At 50.9% G+C, this 24,457-nt stretch overlaps 3 protein-coding genes and 1 pseudogene across 11 annotated transcripts in view; 2 read left to right on the top strand and 2 right to left on the bottom strand.

Annotated features, from left to right (window-relative positions):
- The window catches only part of DNAH1 (dynein axonemal heavy chain 1), a gene marked incomplete at its 5' end in the record, with an annotated part of 74,225 nt that extends 71,627 nt beyond the window's left edge, over positions 1 to 2,598 (top strand). The window contains 5 exons of the mRNA XM_082637697.1: positions 124 to 294; positions 413 to 543; positions 892 to 1,243; positions 1,560 to 1,794; positions 2,354 to 2,598. Of these exons, the coding sequence (XP_082493823.1) occupies positions 124 to 294; positions 413 to 543; positions 892 to 1,243; positions 1,560 to 1,794; positions 2,354 to 2,475 (1,011 nt within the window). The 3' untranslated portion in view covers positions 2,476 to 2,598. The remainder of the gene's footprint in view (positions 1 to 123; positions 295 to 412; positions 544 to 891; positions 1,244 to 1,559; positions 1,795 to 2,353) is intronic.
- A 468-nt stretch (positions 2,599 to 3,066) lies between these two features.
- BAP1 (BRCA1 associated deubiquitinase 1) lies at positions 3,067 to 11,839 on the bottom strand. Of its 3 annotated transcripts, none has more exons than XM_082638787.1 (17): positions 11,700 to 11,839; positions 11,572 to 11,601; positions 11,408 to 11,462; positions 10,356 to 10,416; positions 9,837 to 9,956; positions 9,303 to 9,364; positions 9,075 to 9,217; positions 8,722 to 8,800; positions 8,137 to 8,260; positions 7,679 to 7,826; positions 7,020 to 7,204; positions 6,443 to 6,576; positions 5,473 to 5,951; positions 5,198 to 5,358; positions 4,781 to 4,924; positions 4,626 to 4,698; positions 3,067 to 4,412 (listed from the first exon to the last, which is right to left on the bottom strand). In XM_082638787.1, the coding sequence occupies exons 1-17, from the start codon at positions 11,734 to 11,736 to the stop codon at positions 4,279 to 4,281; spliced, it is 2,169 nt and encodes a 722-aa protein (XP_082494913.1). In that variant the 5' UTR covers positions 11,737 to 11,839; the 3' UTR covers positions 3,067 to 4,278. The 3 variants fall into 3 exon arrangements, with proteins under 3 accessions (XP_082494913.1, XP_082494911.1, XP_082494912.1); XM_082638785.1 differs by having other exon boundaries at positions 10,284 to 10,416; positions 11,700 to 11,838; XM_082638786.1 differs by having other exon boundaries at positions 4,832 to 4,924; positions 10,284 to 10,416; positions 11,700 to 11,836.
- Positions 11,840 to 12,060: 221 nt separating this feature from the next.
- Positions 12,061 to 23,888, top strand: PHF7 (PHD finger protein 7). 6 transcript variants are annotated; one of them, XM_082638610.1, is made up of 12 exons: positions 12,061 to 12,364; positions 12,782 to 12,889; positions 13,943 to 14,046; positions 14,795 to 14,847; positions 15,239 to 15,330; positions 20,293 to 20,394; positions 20,998 to 21,122; positions 21,586 to 21,745; positions 22,311 to 22,417; positions 22,878 to 22,994; positions 23,419 to 23,543; positions 23,764 to 23,888. In XM_082638610.1, exons 3-12 carry the CDS (start codon positions 14,003 to 14,005, stop codon positions 23,766 to 23,768), a joined length of 930 nt encoding a protein of 309 aa, XP_082494736.1. In that variant the 5' UTR covers positions 12,061 to 12,364; positions 12,782 to 12,889; positions 13,943 to 14,002; the 3' UTR covers positions 23,769 to 23,888. The 6 variants fall into 6 exon arrangements, with proteins under 6 accessions (XP_082494736.1, XP_082494735.1, XP_082494734.1 ...); XM_082638609.1 differs by lacking the exon at positions 12,782 to 12,889 and adding an exon at positions 12,563 to 12,762; XM_082638608.1 differs by lacking the exon at positions 12,782 to 12,889 and adding an exon at positions 12,543 to 12,762.
- On the bottom strand, positions 16,464 to 18,632 carry LOC309813603 (translation machinery-associated protein 7-like; annotated as a pseudogene). The gene has a single exon. The product of its transcript is annotated as a translation machinery-associated protein 7-like (transcript).
- Positions 23,889 to 24,457: the final 569 nt, after the last annotated feature.

The raw sequence follows: 24,457 nt of genomic DNA, 5'->3' as shown, positions 1-24,457 counted from the left end.
GGGAGATGCGTAAAGCTTGCAACCAGGGGTGACGAGTAGGGGATGTGCTCAATTGGAGGGCTGTCCCGGAGGCTGGAGGTACAGCAGGGCAGGGGCTTCAGTCACAGCGCTCCTACCCTCCAGGGCTACCTCTCCTACATCAAGAGCCTTCCACTCAATGACATGCCTGAGATCTTTGGCCTGCATGACAATGCCAATATCACCTGTGCCCAGAATGAGACCTACACCCTGCTTGGCACCATCGTCCAGCTGCAACCCAAATCATCCTCTGCAGGCGGCCAGCGCCGGGAGGAGGTTAGTGGCAGCAGGGGAAAGGGCCCAGTGGTTGGGCAGGACCAGTCTCCTATCCACCACCATGCCTGTTCCCCTGTGGGAAGGAACTCTGTGCATGTAGAATTCTTTGCGCCCACAGATAGTGGAGGATGTGGCCCAGAACATTCTGCTCAAGGTGCCTGAGCCCATCAGCTTGCAGCGGGTGATGACCAAGTACCCTGTGCTGTATGAGGAGTCAATGAACACGGTGCTAGTACAGGAGGTCACTCGGTAATCCCCTGCCACCCCCAGCCCTGAGTCAGCAGGCCACTGGGCTATAGAGTAATGACAGCAAAAGCTACACCAAGTGCTATAAACCTATTCTCTAACTCAGCCACATTTCTATTCCATTTTACAGATGAGTAAACCAAGGCCCAAAAAGGTTACATGACTTGTCTAAGGTCATACATTTACTAACAGCCAGAGCTGGAATTGGTACTCAGGCCACTCGACCCCACTCTATGCTCTTAGCCCCTATGTTCTGCCATTGTTTTTTTGTCTACGGCCTACAACTGGGGAGTGTGGATATGGCCACACGGCCCCAGATCACTGCCTTCCTCCTTGCCACTGGCTCCATAGGTACAACCGGCTGCTGCAAGTGATCACACAGACGCTGAGAGACTTGCTCACAGCACTCAAGGGGCTGGTGGTGATGTCCTTGCAGCTGGAGCTGATGGCTGCCAGCCTATACAACAACACTGTGCCCGAGCTCTGGAATGCCAAGGCCTACCCATCACTCAAGCCGCTGTCCTTATGGGTCATGGACCTGCTGCAGCGCCTGGACTTCCTGCAGACCTGGATCTCCAAGGGCATCCCAGCTGTTTTCTGGATCAGCGGCTTCTTCTTCCCCCAGGCTTTCCTGACAGGCACCCTGCAAAACTATGCCCGCAAGTCTGTCATCTCCATCGACACCATCTCCTTTGATTTCAAGGTCTGGACTCAGCCAGGGCCAGGTCAGGTGACAGGCTGGGGTGTGGCCCAGGCAGGAGGAGCACGGAGGCCACAGCACGCTGGCAGAATCAGGGGACCCCTGAGAGGGGGTTGGGGGACAGGGAGAGCCAGAAGAGACCATAAGCCCCAGGGAAATCCCTAGGGGCAGAGCACAGACTGTAGGCTACCAGCTGAAACAGCAGGTGAAGGGGGGAGGCAGGCAGAGCCCTCAGGAGGGAGCTTGTGCCTCCTGACCCAAATCCTAACCCAGATTCTGGGTGTTTATATGTGAGGGGGCATCTGTGTGCCCACTACAGGTGATGCGCCAGTCAGTATCAGAGCTCAAGACAAGACCCAAAGATGGGTGCTTCATCCATGGACTGTTCCTGGAAGGTGCCCGATGGGACCCTCTGGCCTTCCAGCTGGCTGAGTCTCGGCCCAAGGAGCTATACACAGAGATGGCCGTTATCTGGCTCCTGCCAACGCCCAACCGCAAGGTCCAGAACCAGGACTTCTACCTGTGCCCCATCTACAAGACACTGACCCGTGCTGGTATGGGGCCCAGGGCGGGGAGCCTACACCACAGGTGGGGGTCCAGGGTTGGGCCAGTTAGGCTGACCCAGGTTAGCTAAACAGGATGGCTGACAGAGGTCAGTCACCACTCACTCCTGAGACTGACTAGGCCAGGACAGAGCTGGGCCAGTAGTAGGCAAGGTGATGCCCAGAGGCTGGGCCCAGTCTGTGGGGAGTGGCCCCTGAGCTCACCATCCTCTTGCCTCCCTTAGCAGACCCACCTTGGGTCTGGGAGCCCCAGCCTGCCAATGGAGGTTCAGAGGGGGTAACTGAGGCCTGGAGAGGTGGGGTGGGCCTGGGCTGGGTCCACAGGGAATGAGCAGGGGTGTCAACTCTCCCATTCCCATCCTCAGTCGTCAGTGCAGTAACTTAGGGCAGGCCTGAGCCTTGGCCACACTCCCCAGACAGGCTTCCTCTTGGATCAGGTCCCCTTCCTTGTCCCAAGCTCAGTCTGCAAAGTCCACTGCCTTTCTTTATACCCTGTTCCTGCCCTAGTTGAAGCAGACAACTTAACCTTCCCCCTTCTTGTCTGCTCTAGGAACACTATCAACCACAGGCCACTCCACAAACTACGTCATTGCTGTGGAGATCCCCACCGACCAGCCCCAGCGACACTGGGTAAAGCGTGGTGTGGCCCTCATCTGTGCCCTGGACTACTAGATCCAGACAGAAGGGCTGGGGCCATTAAAGTTGCATTTCCTAAACAGTCCAGCTGAGCCTTAGCTGCTTACACCAGGCCACCTCTGTAGAACCCACTGCCAGGGAAACGGTGGGGGTGAGAGGATACAGTGGCCTCAAGAGAAAATGTGGTTAGCAGGGGGAAGAGTGGCACAGTTGGCAGCTTTGACCTGCAACAAGGGAAGAGAGATGAGCCTTGCAAGGTCCCAGAGCCCCTCCAGGGACTACACACCAGACAGGACTAGAGACAGAGGTGCCACCTCCACTGAGTCCCAACACCTCTCCAGGTTGCAAAGCTGTCAGAGCTGGTGAAAGCCATGGCCCTCTCCTCCCACACTACACCTTGCACACAACTCCTCAGGTTCCACAGCCCACCCGAAGCCCCTCCTCAGTTCAGACCCTAAGTCCCAGGCCTAGGGTCCCAAGAACCTCTGCCCCAGAAGGCTGAATGCCCGAGAATGCACTCCCCTTACCTCTTTGGTCACACACAGGGCCCTGGGCCCAGGTCTGGTTAGGTCCCACTCCCACCACAGCCCTGGCCTACAAACCTCAGGCCAGCAAGCACAGGAGGGCTCATTTTTTAGGAGAGTTTTATTCATTCATTAGTCCAATATTTACAGGGGCCAGAGGGGTTGGGCTATGCTTAGCGCAGAGGCAGCTGCCATGCCTGCCAGCTGCCCCCCACCCTGGTCACTATGTACACATAAGGGGCCCGCCTGGATCACCTTCAAAGCCACCTGGAAGAGGCCATGGGGCTATGTTTGGGGCCTGAGCTCCAGAGGCAGTGCTGGGCCCATCAGCCGTTGGCATCAGGCCCTCTGGGAACATGGGGCTCCAACTAGTTGTCTTGGTCCTATTGTCCCCCACCCTGAGTGCCTTGCAGAAGCTGAGAAAGCTGGCATGGCAGGGAGAGCTGAGTGGTGCCAGCTTCCTGCAAGCAGCCCTGTCTCTGCTGTCTCTAAGAAGAGGGAGACATGGTAATACTGAGGGGCGGGCAGAGGCTCCTCTGAGCCCAGGAGCCCAGGAGCCCAAGGCAGGCCCCTTGCCAGGGCCACAACACTGAAGACAAAGAGCCCAGGGCCTTGCCACAGAGAGCAGTCTTACTAAGCCTGGCCAAAGCCAGGCCACCAAACAGCTCAAACACTTCTCTCTGCTCAGGCCATGGGACCCAAGCAGGCTGCTCACCCCACCCCCACTGGAACACCCCACTCCCAGTCTAGCCCAGCAGCCAGGTCCCTGAGTTTGGAGCTCTCCCAGGAGGAATGAAGAGCAGACCTGGCTTCCTCGCAACAGGGACAAATGGGGCCAGAGCAGCAGGGCCCCCAGCTGTGACCCTGCAGGAGTGACCCTGGCCCTCCAGGATGACAGATGTTAGGAGAGAACTCAGAGTCAGGAAGCTGACTATGTCAACACAGTGGTGGCAAGATGGGTTAGAGCCCAGAAAAATAGACGTCTCTGTAGGTAAAATATATATTCTGCTGCCCAGGCAGAAAGGCCAGGTCCTGCCCCTCCACAGCCGGCTGTGGAGGAAGCTGCAGCACCTCCCTGTGCCCCAGCTCCTGCTTCCAGAGCATGACGGGGCAGCCCTGCCCTGGCAGGCACTGGGGTACCATGCAGAGAATCCTGGCCTGGCTCCTATTCCCAGGGCCTGGCTCCTATTCCCAGGGTCTGGGCTCTCTGACTGGAACTATTCAGTAATACTGGGAAGAGGGGGAGTGGGGCAGGGGAGGGCCCTGGTGAGGGCCGTGTGGCAAGAGTGAGCAGCAGGGTCAGGGCCAGCAGTCCTCACTGGCGCTTGGCCTTGTAGGGGCGTGAGCGTTTCCGCCGGTCAGGCTTCCGCTGCTTGTGGAGTCGGCCAATGCTGACCCCCTGGCGCCGCCGCACCGAGATGTTCTGCTCCACCAGGTTGGCCAGCATGCCTGTGGAGAGGCGCAGGCCCTTAAGCGGGTGGCTGGATGCCCAGCAGCCACTTGCTCAACCGGCCACAGCCTCCGGTCAGAAGCTGAGGCTCTCTCGGCCCTCCCTGAGACTACAGTCTGCTCAAGCTCCAGCAGAGGCCTAAAGGAGGGGGCCTGAGGGCCAGGGCTCTGAGCAGGGCATGCCAGGTAAGGTGCAGCAGCGAGACCCCTCACCTTCCTGAGCCAGCATGGAGATGAAGGTGCAGATGAACTCATCGTAGTTGTGTGTCCTTCTCTGGTCGTCGATCTGTGGGAGGGAAGAGTGAGGACATGAGGACGCTGCGGCCATCTCCCCAGAGCAGCCACCAGCTGACCCCAGCAGGTCGCACCTCTGGGAAGACAGGAGGGCAGAGGACCAGGCAGCTGGAGAGAGGGCCCACCTTGAACTTCTTCCTCTTCTCCACCTCTTCCTTGAGGCAGGCCTCATAGTTTGCGATCTCAGCCTCCACACACTTCAGCAGTGCCAGCAGCTCCTGCCAAAACCCAGCAATGGCACCCGTGGTGGGGGCGCTGGCCAGCACCAAAGCCCCACTACCAGCAGGCAGCTAGAGGCAAGGATGAGCAGCCAGAGTCCCTGGAGCCTATTGAGGCCCCTGCCACCACCCGACCCAGACAGGCTTCCTGGCACCTGGCTTCAGCCACCACCCTTCACACCAAAATTCCAACTAGGAACCCAGCACCTGGGCAGCAGCGCCCTAGGCCCTTCCCTTGTCAGTATTAGAAGAGAAAGCTGCAGAAGGGCTCACCTTGGGTGAGTACTTCTCCCCGCTCAAGGGCTCACTAGACCTGACCAGCCCAGGCTTCTCTCTGCTATCCACAGCCTCCACCACCTCTTTCTCCTCTGGGCTACCAGACCCCTGGCTGCCTTGGCTCGGTCTGATGGAAGGTGAGGAACCCTTCCCACTCTCTGGGAAGAGAAGGCACGAGAAGACCCATCAGAGTGCAGGACACATGGTGGTCACTTGGCCACCTCCCTCCTCAGTATGCCACCGGGAGGCCAGTGAGCCAGCCCAAGGCCCACCTGTCAGCGCCAGAGGACTCAGTACACCGTCCTCAGCCAGGTGCAGCAGGCCCGTGCTGATGACAGGACCCAGGTCACGTACAGCACGATTGTAGCGTATGCAGTCAACACGCAGCAGGCTGTCGTCCTCTCCAAAAAGCACCTTGGAGATGTGGGAGGTGACGGGGCTAGAAGGCCGCGTGGGGTTGGCCGAGCGGATAGGCGAGCGTAGTGGCGAATTGAAAGCGCTGCCGATCTCAGAAGCTGTGTCAGTGCTCTCATTGCTGGGGGTGGGCGAGGGCTGTGAGTGCGTGGGCACTACCACAGCCGGACTCCCGGCCCCGCTGCTTGTCTTGATGGACAGAGGAATTGAGAGGTCTTTCTGGGACTCTTTGAGCTTCTCGGCCAAGACGTTGATGGTGTTGGGCTGCAGCACTGACAGCTGCCCATCCCCAGAGCCACTCAATGGCCCTGGTTTCCCCGGCCCCTTTCGCTTATACCTGTGGGGCCCAAGGAAAGGTAAGCCAAGGGAATGGGCCAGGTGACCATGTTCAGCAACGCCCAGAATGACCTGAACACATCTTGGCCTCCAGGGACTGACCGTGAAGCTCCAGCAGCCTGACCTGGCCATGCCAAGCCTGGCACACTGAGCTTCGACAGCTGCAGCCAGGTGTCCTCAAAGGACACCTCTATTCCAGCTGTCTCACTTCTGGCCTTTTGCCAATGCCGGTTCTTCCAGCAAAGATATCCCCCACCCCAACTCTCAAGGCCTAGACAAAAGGCCTTGATGTCTGGTTACATGTGCATGGCCCTCGCCCAAGCCCTCCAAAAATTTCTTGGGACCTGGAGTCGGCCCCTTCAGGTCAGCCTCCCCAGGGCCCTGCACTCAGCAGGCATTCAGCATTATCTGCTGAAGGGCATTTTCTGGGCTGGAAGATTCAAGATAGGATCTGCAGCACTCAACCTCCAGCCTTACAGAGCTGGGGCTGACCTGATGGCGGAGTTGGTGTTCTGCACGTCATCCTCCTCGTCGTCCTCGTAGTCGTCCTCGTCGTCTGAGTACTGCTGAGGTGGGCGGACTGGAACTCGGCTGCGGCCCACACCTGCTGCCAGGTCTTCCTCCTCCTGGGGCAGAGACCCAGGGTGGCCATGAGCCAGGTTGGACACAGCAGCCACAGCCAGGAAGCCAACATGGCTCTCCGGGTTCAGTCCACTGAATCCCTCCAGGTGCTCCAGAGCCCACCCACACTACCTGCCTACATAGGGCTTCTAAGAGAAACAGAGTGCCCTGAAACACCTGCATTTATTTTGCCAGTAGAACCCAACCCACAGAGCTGAATCCAACCCCATGCCCTAAACATTTAGCCCCACAGCCATGAGACTGAGTTTAAAGTCAGAGGAGCTCTCTCTGCCTCCCTAAACCCCTGCCATCGTAGGGGCTTCTGAGAATCAGACAGAGGAACCTGGTTACCTAGGCCCCGACAGAAGGCAAACACCAATGAATCACCTGAGGAAAGTGCCTGTTGCAACCTCTCAAAAGAATCCTGGAGGGAATCCTCCCAGCTTACCTGCATGGGGGACTTGGCATAGTTGTGATTGTCCAGAAAGGCTGGCAGACGCTGGACGATAGGAGTGGGGTTTGGGGGAACACCATTGATGCTGCTCCCTGGAGGCTTCACCACCAGCTTGGGTTTGCTGGGAGGGCTGTGGGTCGGGGCTTGTGGGCACGAACCAGCCACCTCCTCCGCACCATCTGAGAGGGCGAGGGGCATGAGCAGGACTTTCAGCCAGACCCTCAAGAAAAGCTGTCCTCAGCCCACTGTCTCCCCAGTCCTGGGGCACAGCATTGCTCCCCTTCCCTTCTCAGAGAAGAACAGCAGAGACAGCTGATGGGTGGAGAGTCAGCAAGCTCTAAGTCATGGGGCCACAGTGAGACAGGAAAAGGATGAAATGAAAAAAAGGAGGCAGAAAGAAAAAAACTTCTAGAGAGGCTAGAAAGGGAATATACATTAAGGAGAAGGCTTGGGGGACTGTGGTAATGGCAGCCCTTTCCAGGTGCCCTTGTTTAGGGAGGGACTGCTCTTCCTCCATGTTCTGAGGGGAGAGGGCTGTAGGCACCAGGCTTCAGACCTCCCGCAGGAGCCTCTGAACCACTGCCCAAGTGCCTCCGTAGAAAAAGACTTGCTCTGCTTGGGGTGGCTCTGAGGCCCATGAGAGGCTCCAATACCTGTGTGGGTGCCCTCAGAGGCCGCTGGGGCCCTGCTTGTTTCCAGGGCCAGAGGGGACTTGCTGCTGACTGGTTTGGTCTCTTCAGGCAACTGTGACTCTTGAGACTTGTGGGTCTGAATCAGCTCTGGCTGCGTTACCCTAATCAGCTGAAATCAAAATCCAAGGTGCGGAGGAGTGAAGGCAGACCCTAGCTTCTACCTTGGACAGCTAAGGGCCTTGGCTCTACTCACTCACTTAAAGGGAAATAAAACAGCCAAACCTCCTTTCAGAGGCTATTCTGCCCCTCCCCATGCCAAGTCCCATCACCTTTCCCACAAAGGGAGCAAAGGAAAGGAGTGGTTAATTGAAGCCCAGATCCACAATACAGAGTAATGTGGGAATCAGACACAGATGCCCCAGTGGAGGGAAGGAGTGGGTGGCTGGGCTGGGCAGGGCCTGGGCAGCAGGGGTACCCACCTGCTGCAGGGCCTCCAGTACTGTCTGACGGTTCACCTTCAGAACGTGCAGCCTGGCCTCATACTTGATCCTGCGGTCGGGCACCACCGCCATCAGGTTGAAGCGGATGTCATGGTAGGGCTCCCTGCAGTCACAGCCGTGGCCGTGAGAGCAGCTCTCACCCTGGCCCCGCCATCAGGTTGAGGCAGATCTCCTGGCAGGGCTCCCTGAAGTCACACCTGCAGCCACAGGTACAGGCCCCACCCCAACAGGCGGGCAGCAGCTGGCCATGCACACCAGGCACCTGAGCTGGTGCCTTCCAACAAGCTGCGTGAGGGGCCTGTCAGGACGTGAGCCAGCACACATGGGCCACCCAGGGCTCCACCAGGGCCTGCCCCTCCCCAGGCTATCCTGAAGCAGGCCACACGCAGCCTGAGTGGGAAATAGGGCAAGGAGTTGGGAGCACAAGATCTAATCCTGATCTTGCCAGATTCATCACGTGGCCTTGCACAAGCCATCTGGCCTCTCTCTGCCTTGGTTCCCTCTTCTGTGTCCCTCCCAAAGGGGGCACAGCTCCAGAAGGTAGGGCAGGCTCAGGGCCCTTACCCTGCAGTGGCGAGGCCGATACGCTCCATGATGACCCTCCGGGCCTTGTCTGTCCACTCCTCATCCTCCCCCCAAGGCCCTGGGGAAACCAAGACAAGGAGTCAGTAGGTAGGAAGCCCTGAGCTCAGGCAGGCCAGGAGTTGGAAGGATGATGGAGAGCAGGTGACCCAGAGAATCAGGGGCTAGTTGGACAATGCAGTACAGGGTGCCATCCTGCCAGAACCACATGTCTTCAAGACACCCCCGCCCCCCCACGTCCCACCACTGGGTCCCAAGTGTTTGAGGACCCTGAGCCCCACCTCCTTAGGAGATAAGCAGAGAAATCCAATGCGCCCCCAGCTCAGAGTACCTACCATGGTCAATGGGGTAAACCTTCAGCCCATCCAGCTCAAAAAGCCGGCCTGTGATAGGCACATAGCTGACAAAGTGGAATGCCTCCATGGTCCGCACGGCACTAAGGCCATTCTGCTTCTCGGGGAGATGACGTGGCTCAGGCCTGGGGAAGGACACAGTCAGTGCCCAGAATGGTACGACCCCCTTCCTTGCCCCCACCCCCATCAGTTCCCATAGCTCCCACACACCTGGCATGGCTATTATGTGCCTTGGCCAACTCTGGAGCATTACCAATCGCATATCCTTTGCTCTAGAGGGAAGAAAATAAGGCCACATCAGAGCAACTGCTCAGGCGGGCCTCGGGTGGGAAACAGAGCTCAGGAAAGCAGGCCTGGGGGCATTCCAGGAACTTGAAGAAGCACAGGTGGCCTCTCCTGAAGGCCTAGTGGGGGCAGAAAAGAGCTCTGGAGCCCCCAAAAGATGGGCTGTACTGGCTTGCACAGTAATCCGTGGACACTGGAGAACAACATTGCCTGATAAAGTCCTAATAAGGTGTCATTTAAGGAATGTTTCTCTCTTCCCCAGGTCTATCTCCTTTTCTTGAGCCCCTTTTCTTAAAAAAAAAGTTGACTTACACAATTAATTTACCGGTCAAATATAATGTAAATATCATTTGAAGAAGCCTCATAGTGCCAAATGCCGTGTGGTGGCATTATCAGTGGCAGATCTGATGGTCACATCTGCCTAGTCAGCTGAGTCAGGATTAAGGCACTGTGGCCTACCTCAGGGCTGAAGCCTTTGGTGAAGTCCTTCATGCGACTCAGGGTGGGCCCCAGGTCCACATTGCTGCAGTTCAGGAGCACGCTCAGCAGGGCATGAGTGGCACAAGAGTTGGGGATCAGCTGTGAAACAAAGAACAGTCACCCATCCACAGCATCCCTCACCCCAAGCCCATACTCATCAGGAATGGGGACTCAGAGAGGGACAGTCATGTCTGGACAATCCTCATCAGCTCCCCTCATCTTTACCCAACATTTGTTCATTCAACTAAGTACCCATCAGGAGTCCGGGGAAATGGAGAATGGACTCAGACATCACCCTGCTCTAAAGAGACTCCCTTTTTTATCACTAAAAAAGTTCAGTTCCTTCTGCCTTCCCCCACTTTCACTTTCCAAGCGAAGAAAACGGCAGCATCCCACCCTCCAGAAAGAACACAGAGCCCAGCAGACCTGGTGGGCAAAGAACATGTTATTCACAATATCATCATCAATCACAGATGTATCATCCACCAAGGTAGAGACCTTGCGACGGGATCGGCGCTCTTCGATCCATTTGAACAGGAAGATGAATCCATACACGGGGCTGGGGAAAGTAAGGGACAGAGCTAGACCAGTCAAAAGGGGGAAGGCAGTCTGCATTCCCTTTCCTCTCCCCTATTCCTCTGCACTGTGTTACCACTCAGGTGCCCTTCCTGTGATCCCACCTCTCCCTTGGCTTCTTCCCAACGTTGCCCAAAGCGGCCCTGCGCCCTCACACCCCAGAAGCCCACTGCAGGCAGAGTCAAGCATCAGCCTCTGGCTGTGATGCTCCAGGAGTTGCCCAGTATCCTTATGAAGTCTATGGTTCTGGGATAAGAAAAGCTGGAACGATGGCTCAGGACCGGGTAGGAACAGAAGGTAAGGCGAGAACAATAAATGTGATGAGGAATTTAAACACTAATTCTCACTTGTGAAGCCCAGGGCCTGGGCCCCAGTGCAATCATGGAAGTTAATGAACACCCATATCAGTCCCTTCTTTCCTGGAGGGAAAGAAGCAGACTTCTCCGTTTAGTCACTGTAGCAGTTCCTCCACACCTCTATTCTGTACGACCACCAAGACAAGACTCTGACCTTGGTCACCCAGGAGAGTCCTTGTCAGATGCCACAAACCAACCAATCAATATGAGACCCCTGTGTGGGGATTAAAACCACTGGCACATGGGCACAGTAAAGCAGTCATTAATAAATTACAGCTGCACAAAAGGCACAGTGTGACCTGAGTCAAGAGCAGGGGGTTTCTGGCTGGAAGGCCACAAAAAGCAGATGAATTTAATCCAAGAGATGGTTAGAATTTGTATGGAGGGGAAGAGGCTACCACATAAGGGGAAGTGCTGAGGGAAAACTGGGAGAAACAAAAGCACAGCACCAGCTTCATCAGGAAGGCACCCAAAGAGGAGGGATGCTTCCTTATACGAGATTTTACAATTTGGAGCCTCTGATACTACCTCCCTTGAGGAGCACTCTCTCCCGGGTCCCTCCCTAGCCCTCGGGGTGTAAGGGGCGGCCGAAGCCACGCCGCGTGCCAAGCCACTCACCCCTGGCATTTGCTCTGAAGGTCATAGATCTCCTCCACCTGCACCCCTTTGACACCTGCGATCAGGTAAGGAAAGAAGTCGGGAAGGGTAGCCTCTGGCTGTGGAGCGATGGCCCAGGAGTGGGCCCCCACAGCCTGGTTCCGGCGCGTAGGAGAGGCTCTTACCGAAATCTTCCACCAGGAGGGTGAAGAGGCCTGGGTGGGGCAACAAGAGGAGCAGGTAGTGGTCAGAAAGGCGCGTCTCGGACCCACCCGGCCTCCCCAGCTCCGGGCCTGCCCGGTCCCCTCCTCACCAGGGTCGCTCTCCAGCTCCAGCCAGCCCTTATTCATCTTCCCGCGGGGCGGCCCCTCAGCGCCATGTCCAGGTCCTCCCGACCCACCGCCGCCCCCCGCCGGGAGCCCCCGCCACCCCCGGGGCCCCTAGTCCCACACACAGACAACGGGCCCCGTCGCGTCACCCGCCCGCGCCGGCGGCACTACGTCACCTCTGTGCGACGATCGCCGCCCCGCCTCTGGCCTCGTCTTCTGCAGTTTCGACTCCAGACGCCGGCGAGCTCGCGCGGGAGTGCAGGGCGAGAGGACGGGGCGGGGCTAGAGCGCGGGTGGTGCGGGAAGGGGCGGGGCAGGCGCGCGGCCGTTAGCGCGCTACCGTTAGCGGTCCCACTCTACGCAGCCGTCAGCGTCGCTGTGCTCCTCGCGGCTGCAGTCCCCGTGGGTCGCAGTCCGCGTGACCCAGCCCCCGTTTGCGTTGTCACTCCCTTCGCCGGCGCAGTCACCGAGCGGGGCGGCGGCCCGTGAGGTCGCTACCATGGCTTGCGGCAACGAATAAAGCTCCGGGACAGCGGCGCCTTGGGCGATAGCTGGGCGGGCGGCCCCGGCCGGGAGCGGCCGCCCGTGCGCTACTGTGAGGAGTGAGCGGCTGAGGCGACCTCCAGCCGGGCCTCGCACCAGCAGCCCGGTAGGCGCGACATGAGCCTGGTCTGGCATCCGCGGGATGCTCCTTGAGCCCCTTCTTCGGCTGTTATCTCCGGGGGGTGGTTGTGGCCACACCGACTCGTATTTTCCAAATAAGTCATTGTTTATTCTTGCGGTGGCGGGGCCGAACACGCTTATTTATTTTTAATTTTCTCAACAAGTTTTACCCGCACTTATCCAGTGAAACAACTCGGTAACCGTTTCAAGGGAGCATCCGCTCGGTTAGGAAATCTCAGACTGAGCAGCTTGTGGAAGCCAGCATATGCAACGTCCTCCTCGCATGCTTTGAAGATCCTTGCGTCTTCCTGTAACTACCACTGTGCGCAGAATCCCGCGCAAGGAACGTCTTGGTCCAGCGATGCAAAGAACTGACGTTTCAAGGTTTTATTTCTATTGCTAGATTTGGATTTCCCCAACGACTCGGAACTGTTCAGTAGCCAGCTAAAGTGGATCCCCTAGTGCATGCCCTTCTCTCTCCTCTTCCAGCCTGTCCAAGTGCTTTTGTTGAGTAAGAAGCCATCAAATGTCATTACCAATGCAAGTGCAACTCATGGGTTAGAAGAGGAGATGGAGCCTTAGTTTGCTGAACAGCTAGTTGCCTGTGTAGTTACGTTCATGCAGAATAGTTGACAGTCCCTAAAGATGTTCATGCTCTCCAGCTGTGGTCTGAGGACATGGGTACTGGAGTGTGTGTCCCTGGACTGACCTAATTCACTCAATTCTCCTAAGAAATGCTATCCTTCTCCTCTCCCTTGACTTGACGCAGTCCTTCCTTCAGAGGAGTGCTTTTTATTTCTTTTGTCCCCTTTCCCATTCAGGGATTTCCCCCTTAACCAATGAAAACTGTGACTCTATAGCCAGCTGACATTGGTCGGGGGAGGAGTGGCAGGGTGTCTTTTCCACTTCTGGGCCTTTTAACCTTGGTTCACATCTAGAGGAAGGTTGAGAACAGTCCAGACCTCAGTGATCATCTGAGCCTGGTGAAGAGAAGCAATAGGAGCTAAGGGGTGATTTGTCAGGGTTATATCTTGGCTTTCACTAGAGGGAGTTCTCGCTTTAGGCAGCCAGAATCTCACAGGCTCCTTTTCCTAGGAAAGAGCTACCTAATCTAGCTTTTCCTGGGTGGAATTAAGGAACTTAAACTTGGGGGCAAAAGGAGGTATTTTTCCTGAGTGCTACCTCATACATTTAGTAGGCACAAAGAAAACAAAGAACCAGTTAGCCAGTTGAAGCAATAGTTCCAAGTTCTCATACCGCTGTGGTGTATCAGTAACTGTGATCTTGAGCAAGTGCCTCTGTGTGACCTCTCTGTGCCTCAGTCTCATCTTGAAAATAGGGATAAAATGGTACCTATTGCCAGGGGGGTTTTCGAGTTAAATGTAAAATGCCCAGAACAGTTCTGGGCATGATTTAATAATTATTGGCTATTACTGGCATTGATACTGGGCGTGTCCCTTTTATTCTGTCACATGGATGGGGAGGTGAAGCTCAGTGTTGCTTTGACCCTGTGGAACTTGATAACCAAATGTAGAATTAATTGCTGACTTGTTTATATTTATAGCTGGAAGGGCCGGTGTTGTCCTCATTATACTATAGAATAATTCAAGACAGGCAGCAGCAAATGAAGACTATAAAAAGAAAGAAGAAGGAACATCAAAGATTGAGGTAGAGTAGGCAACTTAAGAGAGTTTGGGAGAAATTGTCCAATGGCCTGTAGTATATGCTTCATTTTTTGTCCCCTTTGCTTGGTCTTGGAGGCTAAGGTTGGTTAGTGTTGAAGCATACACCAGTGGTCCCTAGGAAGCTGCCCAGTAACCTATCCTCCCAGGGATGTCCCTACTGGCAGAGTCCTGGCTGTGGAGCCCTACTGCCTAGAGTCATATCCTGGCTCTAACACTTGCTAACTAGGTGACCTGGGACAGGTTATTTCATTTCTTTAGGCCTCAGTTTCCTCATCTGGAAAATACATATTAATAGCACCCACTTTTTAGAACATTCACTGAGCTAATACATATAGAGAGCCAAGAATATTGCCTAGCAATAGGAAATTCTTAATCAATTTTAGTATCATTTTATTATGCCTTGTGAACATGGTACCACCTGAGATTCAGGATAGGTGACAAGAGAAACAGTAAAAGAATAAAAGAGGGCTTGTTCTTGCATTCATTCAGTCAACATAGGCAATAGAGGCACGAGAACAGAAAGATGGCTATGATCTCACTTAATTCACATAATTCCATGGGCATGTTTTGTGCTTTCAAAAAATATGAAAGGGAAGAAGAAAACTGATGTCTTAGTCGTTAGCTATTTTGGTCCTTCATCAGACCCATGATAGCATTTTGAGGGAAATGTTACTGGAGATGCCAACAGGATCCTCAAAGACTACCTTGTACTTTTTCTATCTCTTGTATAGAAAATCTGCCAAGAGAAGGAGGGTAACCCAGAGGAAGCCTTCTTCAGAGCCTGGTAAGAAAGACTGGAGGTTCTGTTTGGCTGCTGCCTCCTGACCTCAGCAAAGGCCACCTGTGTAGGGCAGCAAACTTGCTCTTCTCACTGTCAGTTCCTTCCCAGAATCTCTAAGATCCTGAAGAACTCAGAGTCTGTAATTTTTAAATGTCATGTCCAAAGTTCAAGGAACAAGTTAATTAAAGCTACTTGAGATCAAAGTATATGAAGTGAGCAGTTGCAGCCAACTCCATCAGATGTGGCTAAAATTATATGAAAGCCTAACTGATATCAAATAACACTTCATCCCAACCTCCTCCTTGTCAAAATGACCCTCTTCTCAGTACTGTACTCCTCCTTGTACTTAGCTCGTTATGCTCCCAAAATGAATTCCTAACATCCTTTCTTCCAGTTTGCCGGCTATGCCTTCAAGAACCTGGGGATCCCGAAAAATTAGGGGAATTTCTTCAGAAAGACAATCTCGGTGTGCATTATTTCTGTCTTGTGAGTATAAGGCCCCCTTTGCTTTGAATGTCCTGTGGCTTTGCTGTACAGTCTGTGCTCTGTTTTTGCATCCAGCCTCAGATCCATTGCCCTGTTTGCTTGCTTTTCTTAATGGCTTTTTTCTTTTAAAATCTAATTTTTAAAAAGTAATGTGTGTACCTGATGTAAAATCCTAACAGTATAAAGTATGTACAATAGAAAGTTTCTTCCTCTAGTAGTATTCCCAATCCTTCTCCCTCTCCCCAGCAGCAAATGCTACCAACAGTTCTTCCAGCTATTTTTTCCTGATATTCTTTTAAAATTAAGTATAGTTTGTATGCTATAGAATGTACCCATTTAAGAATACAGTTTGATGAGTTTTGATAAACATATATCATGGGGATATAAAGTATGTCCCCATGTAAACACTACCCCAATCAAAATAATTATTTCCATCATGCCAGAAATTCCCTCCTACCCTCTTCCTGTCAGTTCCCTCAGAGGTGATCACTGTTCTGATCCATAGGTTACTTTTGCCTATTCTTATACTTCATATAAATGAAACCATACAATTTGTACTCTTTTGTGTCTGGCTTCTTTCACTCAACACAGCGTTTTGAAGATTGATCCGTGTTGCATGCGTCGGTAGCTTGTGCCTTTTTATTGTGTAGTTGTATTCTGTTGTATGAATATATTATAATTTGCTTATTTATCCACCTGCTGATGGACATTTGAATTATTTTCATTAGGGGGCTATTATGAATAAAGCTGCTATGCATATTCACCTACAATTTTTTGTGTGAAAACATGTTTTCACTTCTCTTGGGCAGATGTCTAGGAGTGAAATTACTAACTATATGTTTAACTTTGTGTGAAGTTGCCAGATCACTTTCCAAAGTGGTTGTACCAGTTTACAATCCCACTAGCAATTTATGAGATTTCTGTCTGCACAGTATTCTTGTCCCGACTTGTTGTTGTTAGTCTTTTTAATTTTAGCCATTCTACTAAGTGTGTTTTGGTATCTCATTGCGGTTTTAATTTGCATTTTTCTGATGACCTAAAATGTTGAGCTTCTTTTTGTGTGCTTATTGGCCATTCACATATTTCCCTTTGTGAAGTGTATGTACAAATATTTTGTCCATTTTAGAAGTTGAGTTGTTTTGGGATTTCCCTGGTGGTCCAGTGGTCAAGACTCCGCACTTCCATTGCCGGGGCATGGGTTCGATCCCTGGTAGGGGAACTAAGATCGCACATGCCGCACGGTGAGACCAAAAAAAAAAAAAAAGTTGAGTTGTTTTGTCTTATTGAGTTATAAGAGCTCTTTGTATATTCTGGCTACAAATCCTTTTTCAGAGATGTGTGTTGTCACTATTTTCTCCCAGTCTGTGATTTGCCTTTTAATTTTCTTTTTATTTTTCAAATGAGTTGGTTTCATTCCAGGTGATGCAGAATTCAGGATAGAACAAGGACTTAGGAACACACTTTGGCAGGATTCTGCGCTGGGTTTATGCGGATCTCATAGCTAAGGTAGAAAATGGCTGAGAAAAACTAAAGACAAGATGAGCCACTGTATGATTTTCTTTTTTTTACAAAAATTTATTCTTAAATGTACAAAAGGTTCCAAGCTATAGCTATAGGTGGCGACAGACGTTATGGCAGGGAATCCAGATGTTTAAATAGGAATGGAATCATCATTGCCTCAGACACAAGGAACAGCTTACTTTTTAAAATTTTTATTTTACTTATTTTTTGGCCGCACTGTGCAGCTTGTGGGATCTTAGTTCCCTGACCAGGGATCGAACCCGGGCCCATGGCAGTGAAAGCACCAAGTCTTAACCACTGGACCACCAAGGAATTCCAGGAACAGCTTACTTTTTGCCAGATTTCTTAATTCCACATGTGGCCAGGGGGCCTTTCCCCCGCAGCCTTCCCTTTTAGCTCCTCGAGTTTCTTCTGCTCCTCCTTTTTCTGCATGAGTGCCTTATCTTCCTTGCCCATCTCCTTGGCTTGCTTCTTGGGCTGCTTCAAGGACTTCTTCTTGCCACCTTCATGGCCCAACATGGTGCCTGCTGCCCCTTCTCCCTGCCTGTTTATTTTCTTAATGATGTCTTTCGAAGAACAAAAGTTTTTAATTTTGATGAAGTCCAGTTTATCTATTTTTCCTTTTATGGTTAGTGCTTGTTTGTGTGTCCCAAGAAATCTTTGCCTACCCATTGAATTACCTCAGCGCCTTTGTCAAAATCAGTTGACCATGTATCTGTGGATCTGGATGATTTATTTTATGTTATAGATCTGTGTGTTGATCCTTACCAATACCACACTGTTTTGATTACTGTGGCTTTACAGCATCTTGAAATTAAGTCTTGTTCTGCAGTCTTTTCCAAGATTGCTTTGGCTATTGGGTGCTTTCCTTTTCCATATACATTTTATATTTAGTTTGTCAATTTTTCGTTTAAAAAAAAGCCTGTTGGGATAGTGATAGGGATTGCATTGAATTTATGGATCAATTTGGGAAGAATTGACAAACAATATTGAATCTTCCAGTCCATGGACATGATATATTTCCCCATTAATTTGTGTCTTTTAAAATTTATCTCAGCAATTTTTTTTTAGTGAAGAAGTCTTGCACATATTTTGTTAAATGTATTCCTAAGTATTTTGTGATTTCTATGCTATTATAAATGGTATTTTAAAATTTCATTTCAAGTTTGTTGCTGGTGTATAGAAATGCAGTTTATTTTTGTACATTGATTTTGTATCTGCAATCTTGTTAAATTCACTTATTAGTTCAGTAGTTTTTATTTTTTAATTTTTTTGTAAATGCCTTAGGATTTCCTGTGTATACAGTCACATGTGAATAAAGGCAGTTCTTTCTTTCCAATCTTTATGTCTTTTAATTCTTCTTCTTGCCTTATTGTAATAGCTGGGAACTTCAATCTAGTGTTGAAAAGAAGTTGTATGAGTGAATATCGTGTCTTGTTCCTAACATTAGAGGACAGCATCCAATTTTTCACCATTAAATATGATGTCAGCTGTAGGTTTTTCTTAGATGCTTTTCATCAGATTGGAGAAATTCCCTTTTATTTCTGGTTTGCTGAGGGTATTATGAATGTGTGCTGAATTTGTCAGATGCTTTTTCTGCATCTGTTGAGATGATCATGATTTTTCTTTATTTTGTGAATGTGGTTTGTTACATTGATTGAATACTTTAATGTTAAACTAATCTTGCATTTCTGGTACAAATTCTGCTTGGTCATGATGTATAATCCTTCTCTTTTTTTTTTTCTTGTGGTACGTGGGCCTCTCACTGTTGTGGCCTCTCCCGTGGCGGAGCACAGGCTCCGGACGCGCAAGCTCAGCGGCCATGGCTCACGGGCCTAGCCGCTCCGCGGCATGTGGGATCTTCCCAGACCGGGGCACGAACCTGTGTCCCCTGCATTGGCAGGCAGACTCCCAACCACTGCGCCACCAGGGAAGCCCTATAATCCTTTTTATATGGTGCTGGATTCAATATTTTGTTTCATTTTTGTATCTATGCTCATGAGAAAAATTGGTCTGTGCTTTTTCACTCCTGTAAGTTCTGTCTTGTTTTGGTGTCAGGTCTTGTTTAATTTCAATGCATTTATAAGCATATACATTTTCAACATAAAATAAACATGCTATACACAGTGTTTTGTATTTTACTTTTTTTACCTCATATATTTATGGAGCTGTTTCCATATAGAACACTTTTTTAATAGCTAACTGGTATTCCATGGTACAGGTGTGCTAAAAAGTATTAAACTGCTGTTAAAGGACATTTAGATTATTTTTAATCTTTCACTACTGATTTTTCTGTTTGTAGAAATTATACATGTTCATTGTAGAAAATATTAATAACACTTAAAAGTATAAATGGAAATCACTCATATAGTCCTAAAGCCTTGAGAGACTGTTAACATAGATACGCTTTAAGCCTAACTGGGATATAATTCAAGCATCCTCAAGTCATCCAACCTTGTAGGCTCACTTTTTCTGTAATGTTAAAATAAGATAACCTCGTAGACTCACTTTTTCTATAATGTTAAAATAAGATAACCTCAGCCCCCATTACATATTACGTGTAATCGCTGCAGTAGGTCCAGCACCCTCCTTAATACATTTGGAAGCTTCTTGGGGTGGGGCTCAGGTATGACATTCTTCCAAAGTATGTACACGTTCATTGTTCATGGGTACGTAACAGTTTAGCTTCTTTTCCCTTGATTTCCCATTCTAGACTCTGCTTTGGGTGCTTTTCAGAAACAAAAGGTCCTTTAAAGTATGTTTTTAAAGAAAAGTTCAATTCCTCCCCTTCCCCTATAAGGCAGAATGACTACATTCAGGAGATTTGAAAGCCCTGTTTCCCTTTCTGTGGAGAATACACTCTGAGAAGAGTATTTATTCTGTACTGAGGACAGTACAGCGGGAGAGTGAGAGTGGGGGTTCTGTGGGCTCACATGTGAAGGTGACTCTGCTGCCTCCTTTCTGGGTGACCCCAGCCGGGTCACTTGCTGCGCTACACCTCAGTGACCTCTAAGAGGAGGATCACAATGGCATCTGTATCACAGGGTTGTGGTGAGCAGACAGTGAGTCACTACACAGGGAATGTTTCTCCAAAGTGCTCAGCACACAAAAGCAGTGCTCAGTGAATGAAAGGCAGAGTAGCACAAAGGTGGGTAAGAGCCCAGGTTCTGGGCTCTTGATCCTGTCACGTTATTTCTCCTATAAAATGGGGATGATGATAGTACCTACCTCTTAAGGTTGTTACAAGGATTAAATGAGTTAATATTTGAAAAGCACTTAGAGCATCCAACACTTATGCTGTGTAAGGGCTTGTTAAGTAATAAATTACCCTGTAAATGCATTCCACCAAGCTCTGTTTCTTAGCTCTCTTACCCTGTCATCACCCACTGCACTGTTGCACTGATCATCAGTGTTGACAGCCTGGTTCTGCTGACCTTCTAGATCCTATCTAGCAAGCTGCTTCAGAGGGGCCAGTCCAATAGAGGTTTCCACGGATTCCTGCTTGAGGACATCAAAAAGGAGGCAGCCCGGGCCTCTAGGAAGGTTAGAATCCCCTGAAATGGGGGCCTTGGGGTAGGCCTCTTCTCATACTCCTCTCATCATCCCTGTTTCTATTCTTTTCCCTAGTTGCTAGTTTAAAAGTCAGAGGACTCTTGAATTTCTCACTGGTCCTTCTCTTAAGTTCCATGCTTCTCTAGGGTATAGTATCCTAAGTGAGGAGAGGGAGCAACATCCTGAGAAAGCCAAAAAAAATTCAGTGCTGCTTGGAGCTCAGCTTCGGCATACCCTAGAGCTTCTAGGTCCTCTGAGAAAGAAGAATGGCTGTTGCTTCAAAAAATTTCCATTCCGGGGCTTCCCTGATGGCGCAGTGGTTGAACGTCCGCCTGCCGATGCAGGGGACGCGGGTTCGTGCCCCGGTCCGGGAGGATCTCAGGTGCCGCGGAGCAGCTGGGCCCGTGAGCCATGGCCGCTGGGCCTGCGCATCCGGAGCCTGTGCTCCGCAGCAGGAGAGGCCACAACAGTGAGAGGCCTGCATACCGCAAAAAAAACAAAACAAAACAAAAAATTTCCATTCCATAGAATGATGTGCCACAGAATGTCTGTCTGTTTTGGGGCCCTGAGCACTACCTGGGATCTCATTTACAGATCTGCTTTGTGTGCAAGAAAAAGGGAGCTGCCATCAACTGCCAGAAGGATCAATGCGTCAGAAACTTCCATCTTCCTTGTGGCCAGGAAAGGGGTTGCCTTTCACAATTTTTTGGAGAGTACAAGTGAGTGATGAAGGAGGAAAGTTGGGCTGCCCTTTTGCAATTTGTTATTTAGCATCTAATGAAATCAGAGTCCAGTTCTCACGGGCCTGTTTTGATTCACCAGAGAATCTGTCCCTCCATTCAATAATGAGAAACAGTATCTTGACTTGGCGATTTCACAGGGGTTGCTTCTTGCTTCCCAGCCCCTCCTTAAATTACAAACAGCTGGGGTTCTTAGCTGCTCAGAACTAAGTGGGGCTTTCAGGAGCAGGAGGCTGTGGAGACAGTCCTGGGAGCTTTGCTCAGTAGGAAAGCAGCTATGAGAAGGAATGTGGCTGTTCTTCGCCCTGCTCCTCCTCCTCCCCCATGAACGTGGAGGTTCAGTGGACACTGGCCTGGGTGGTTGATTGCCCCTCCTAGGCCGGGCAGCTGGAAAACTGCATCAGTGACAAACCAGAAACCAAGTCTATTTACTCTACCACAGATCATTTTGTGGGAAACATCGCCCAACACAGGACATCCGATGGGAGAATGTGGGGCAGGAAAGCTGTGTCTTGTGCTGTGAAGACTTATCCCAAGCAAGTGTTGAAAACATCCAGAGTCCGTGCTGTAGCGAAACTATCTACCACCGCAAGTGCATACAGGTGGGGCTTTCCCTGGACTGGGGACCCTCCACAATGGCCCAGTTCTGAGCACCCTGGGAATGCTCAGGCAATCTCAGCTTTTGTGCTCTGTGCTGCAGGCCTGTATACAGGACTGATTCCAGAGGAAAGTTAGCCTGGTCTCTGGGTATCCTTGACCTGTAGGACTTTATCATAAGATTTAGACTGAACAAAATCCTCAGGATGGCTGGAGCGAATGAGCTTATTCTAGAATGAGCCAAGTAGCCTCAAAATCAGCCATGCTTCCTGGGATTGAAGGAAAGGGAAATGTGTATTCTTGGTACCTGACCCCTACTGGGTCGAGCATTGCCAGGCCCCATGACTGGAGATGACAGCTGAGGCACTCCTGGGCACTCTCAAGTTTTTGGTTCCTGGTCTGATGCCTGGATTTGCAGCCCTCTCCCCAGCCCATCCATATTCCTTGTCCTGTAACCCTTAGTCAAGCTCTCCTAGCGACATCCTCTTTGTGAGACGAGGGTGCGGGGTGGGAAGAATGTGATCAAAGATAGTGTTTTTACAAACACTATCTTCCATGTTTATCTTACAGAAATATGCCCACACATCAGCAAAGCATTTCTTCAAATGTCCACATTGCAACAATCGAGAAGAATTTCCTCAAGAAATGCTAAGAATGGGAATTCATATTCCAGACAGGTAGTAGAAACTTTATAGCAGGAATTGAGCCAGGAAGTGGGTTGCCTAGGTTTCTAGAGGGAAGGTGAGTGTGAGATAGTTCAGAGAATGAGGAAGCAGCAGAAGCACTGATGTACAGTGAAGAGGGAAGGGTGGAGGGAGAGCTTTTCAATTATAAAGAGAAATGGGGCGAGGGTGAAGCAGGGGTGGTGGGCATGTTTCTGAAAAAGGTGCTTTGGGGGTCAGAATTCCTTGGGTTCTTGAATTCCAGTGTGGAACTAAGGAACACCTGTGTTCTGCTTATTTGCTTCAACCCTCTCCCACTGCCAGGCCACTAGCCCCGCCTTGCTGAAAGTATTCAGGCAATCTGTTGAACTCTTTTGCTGTGTTAGCTTGAGTTCTTCCTAGTTCCTCCCAGGTGGACAAAGGTTTTACCACCCGATTATATGTCCCTTACTCACTGTTTCTTCTCCCACTGCAGAGATGCTGCCTGGGAACTCGAGCCAGGGGCTTTCTTGGAGTTGTATCAGCGCTATCAGCATTGTGATGCCCCCATCTGTGTGTATGAACAAGGCAGAGACAGCTTTGAGGATGAAGGGTAGGAAAAGCCTCCTGGCCAGAAAGATCTCTCATCAGGACCATCTTAGACCTTGCACAGTTATCAAGCACAAGAAATTTACTTTTGTCTACAGACCTCAGGGTGAACATAGCTGCTGAGTCCCATCCTTGATCAGCTCAGGACTCACTCATGTACAAGTGAACAGGTCTCTCTGCAGGGTCTGCTCTCCTTGTGCCCCATGGAGAGACACTCAGGGCCAGTTCCCTCCACGATCTACCTTGCGAGTGGCTGTGCCTGACAGCAGGTCTTGGGATCAGCACTCAGCCACATCTCTGTCATGGGTAAAATGTGTAGTAAAGATACCTAGCGAGCCCTCAGCAAAGGCCTGGCCTGCAGCGAACATTCCAAGAGTGGTAGTGAGTGTTAAATTTGTCCCACAACCCTCCCTTGGCTCTTCCTATAGGAGGTGGAGCCTCATTCTGTGTGCTACATGTGGATCCCACGGAACCCACAGGGACTGCTCCTCTCTCAGATCCAGCTGTAAGAAATGGGAGTGCGAGGAGTGTGCGCCTGCTGCTGAAGCCACAGGTGGGACTGGAGGGGTGGTCTGGTCTCAGAACCGGCGTGGGGGTCAGGGGTCCGGGGGACATATGGTGCCTGGGAAAGGAGGAGGGTGTGCTATCAGATGGGGACTTTTAGTTGGTACTTTAGTTTGGGTAGGAAAGCAGCTAGGGAGGGGCATAAGGACCTGTGCCTGGGAGAGAGACAGAGGGTCGAGTTTGCCTCTCCCACCTTTCTTTCACCACAGACTGACTACACATCTGAAAACTCAGGTGACATCCCCTTTTGCAGCAGCACCTTCCACGCCAGGGGGCATTTCTGCAGAGACACCAGCCTGGAAGAGAATCCGGGCCCTTCTTGGACTGACTGCCCAGGCTCTTCCTCATTAGAAATACCAGAATCCTCTGGTTGCAGGACGAGGGCCCACTCCTGGCAATCCAAGGGTGTCAGAATCACTAAGAGCTGCAACAAGTCCAAGTAACAGTTTCTGATTACTCTCTGCCAAGCACATTTGAGTACAAAGCTGTGTTCCTCCATCAGGTTTGGGGGAGGGAGCACTTTGACACTGTGAGTCAAGGAAAGGGGGCTAGCAGTGAGACTCTGAACCAGAGAAAGAGAAGTCCCAGGGGAACTTGAGTTCAGACCAGAGTCCTGATGCCAACTACAGGACGCGTTTGTGGCTTTGAGAGCACCTTTGCTCTTTCTGCCTGATTCCCAGAGGGGCTTTTCTACTCTTCTTTTTCCAACAAGATTCTTCCACCTTGATCTTGTTCTCATATACCTCTTCTGACTTCACCCACGTTTGTTATTACACAAATAAAAGTTTTCTCTCCATTGGTGTCTCCTTATGCATTCACTCTGGAATTTATCTAGCATACTAAGGAATCTGGAGGGTAGAGTGAAGGAATAGGAAAACGCACCTTTCTACTCTGTAAAATTCA

The sequence above is a fragment of the Mesoplodon mirus genome (genome assembly GCF_964341445.2).
Source record: "Mesoplodon mirus genome assembly, chromosome: 12".
NCBI classification, from domain to species: Eukaryota; Metazoa; Chordata; class Mammalia; order Artiodactyla; family Ziphiidae; genus Mesoplodon; species Mesoplodon mirus.
The sequence above is the reverse complement of the archived record's forward strand: the minus strand, read 5'-3'. Positions and strand labels throughout refer to the sequence as shown.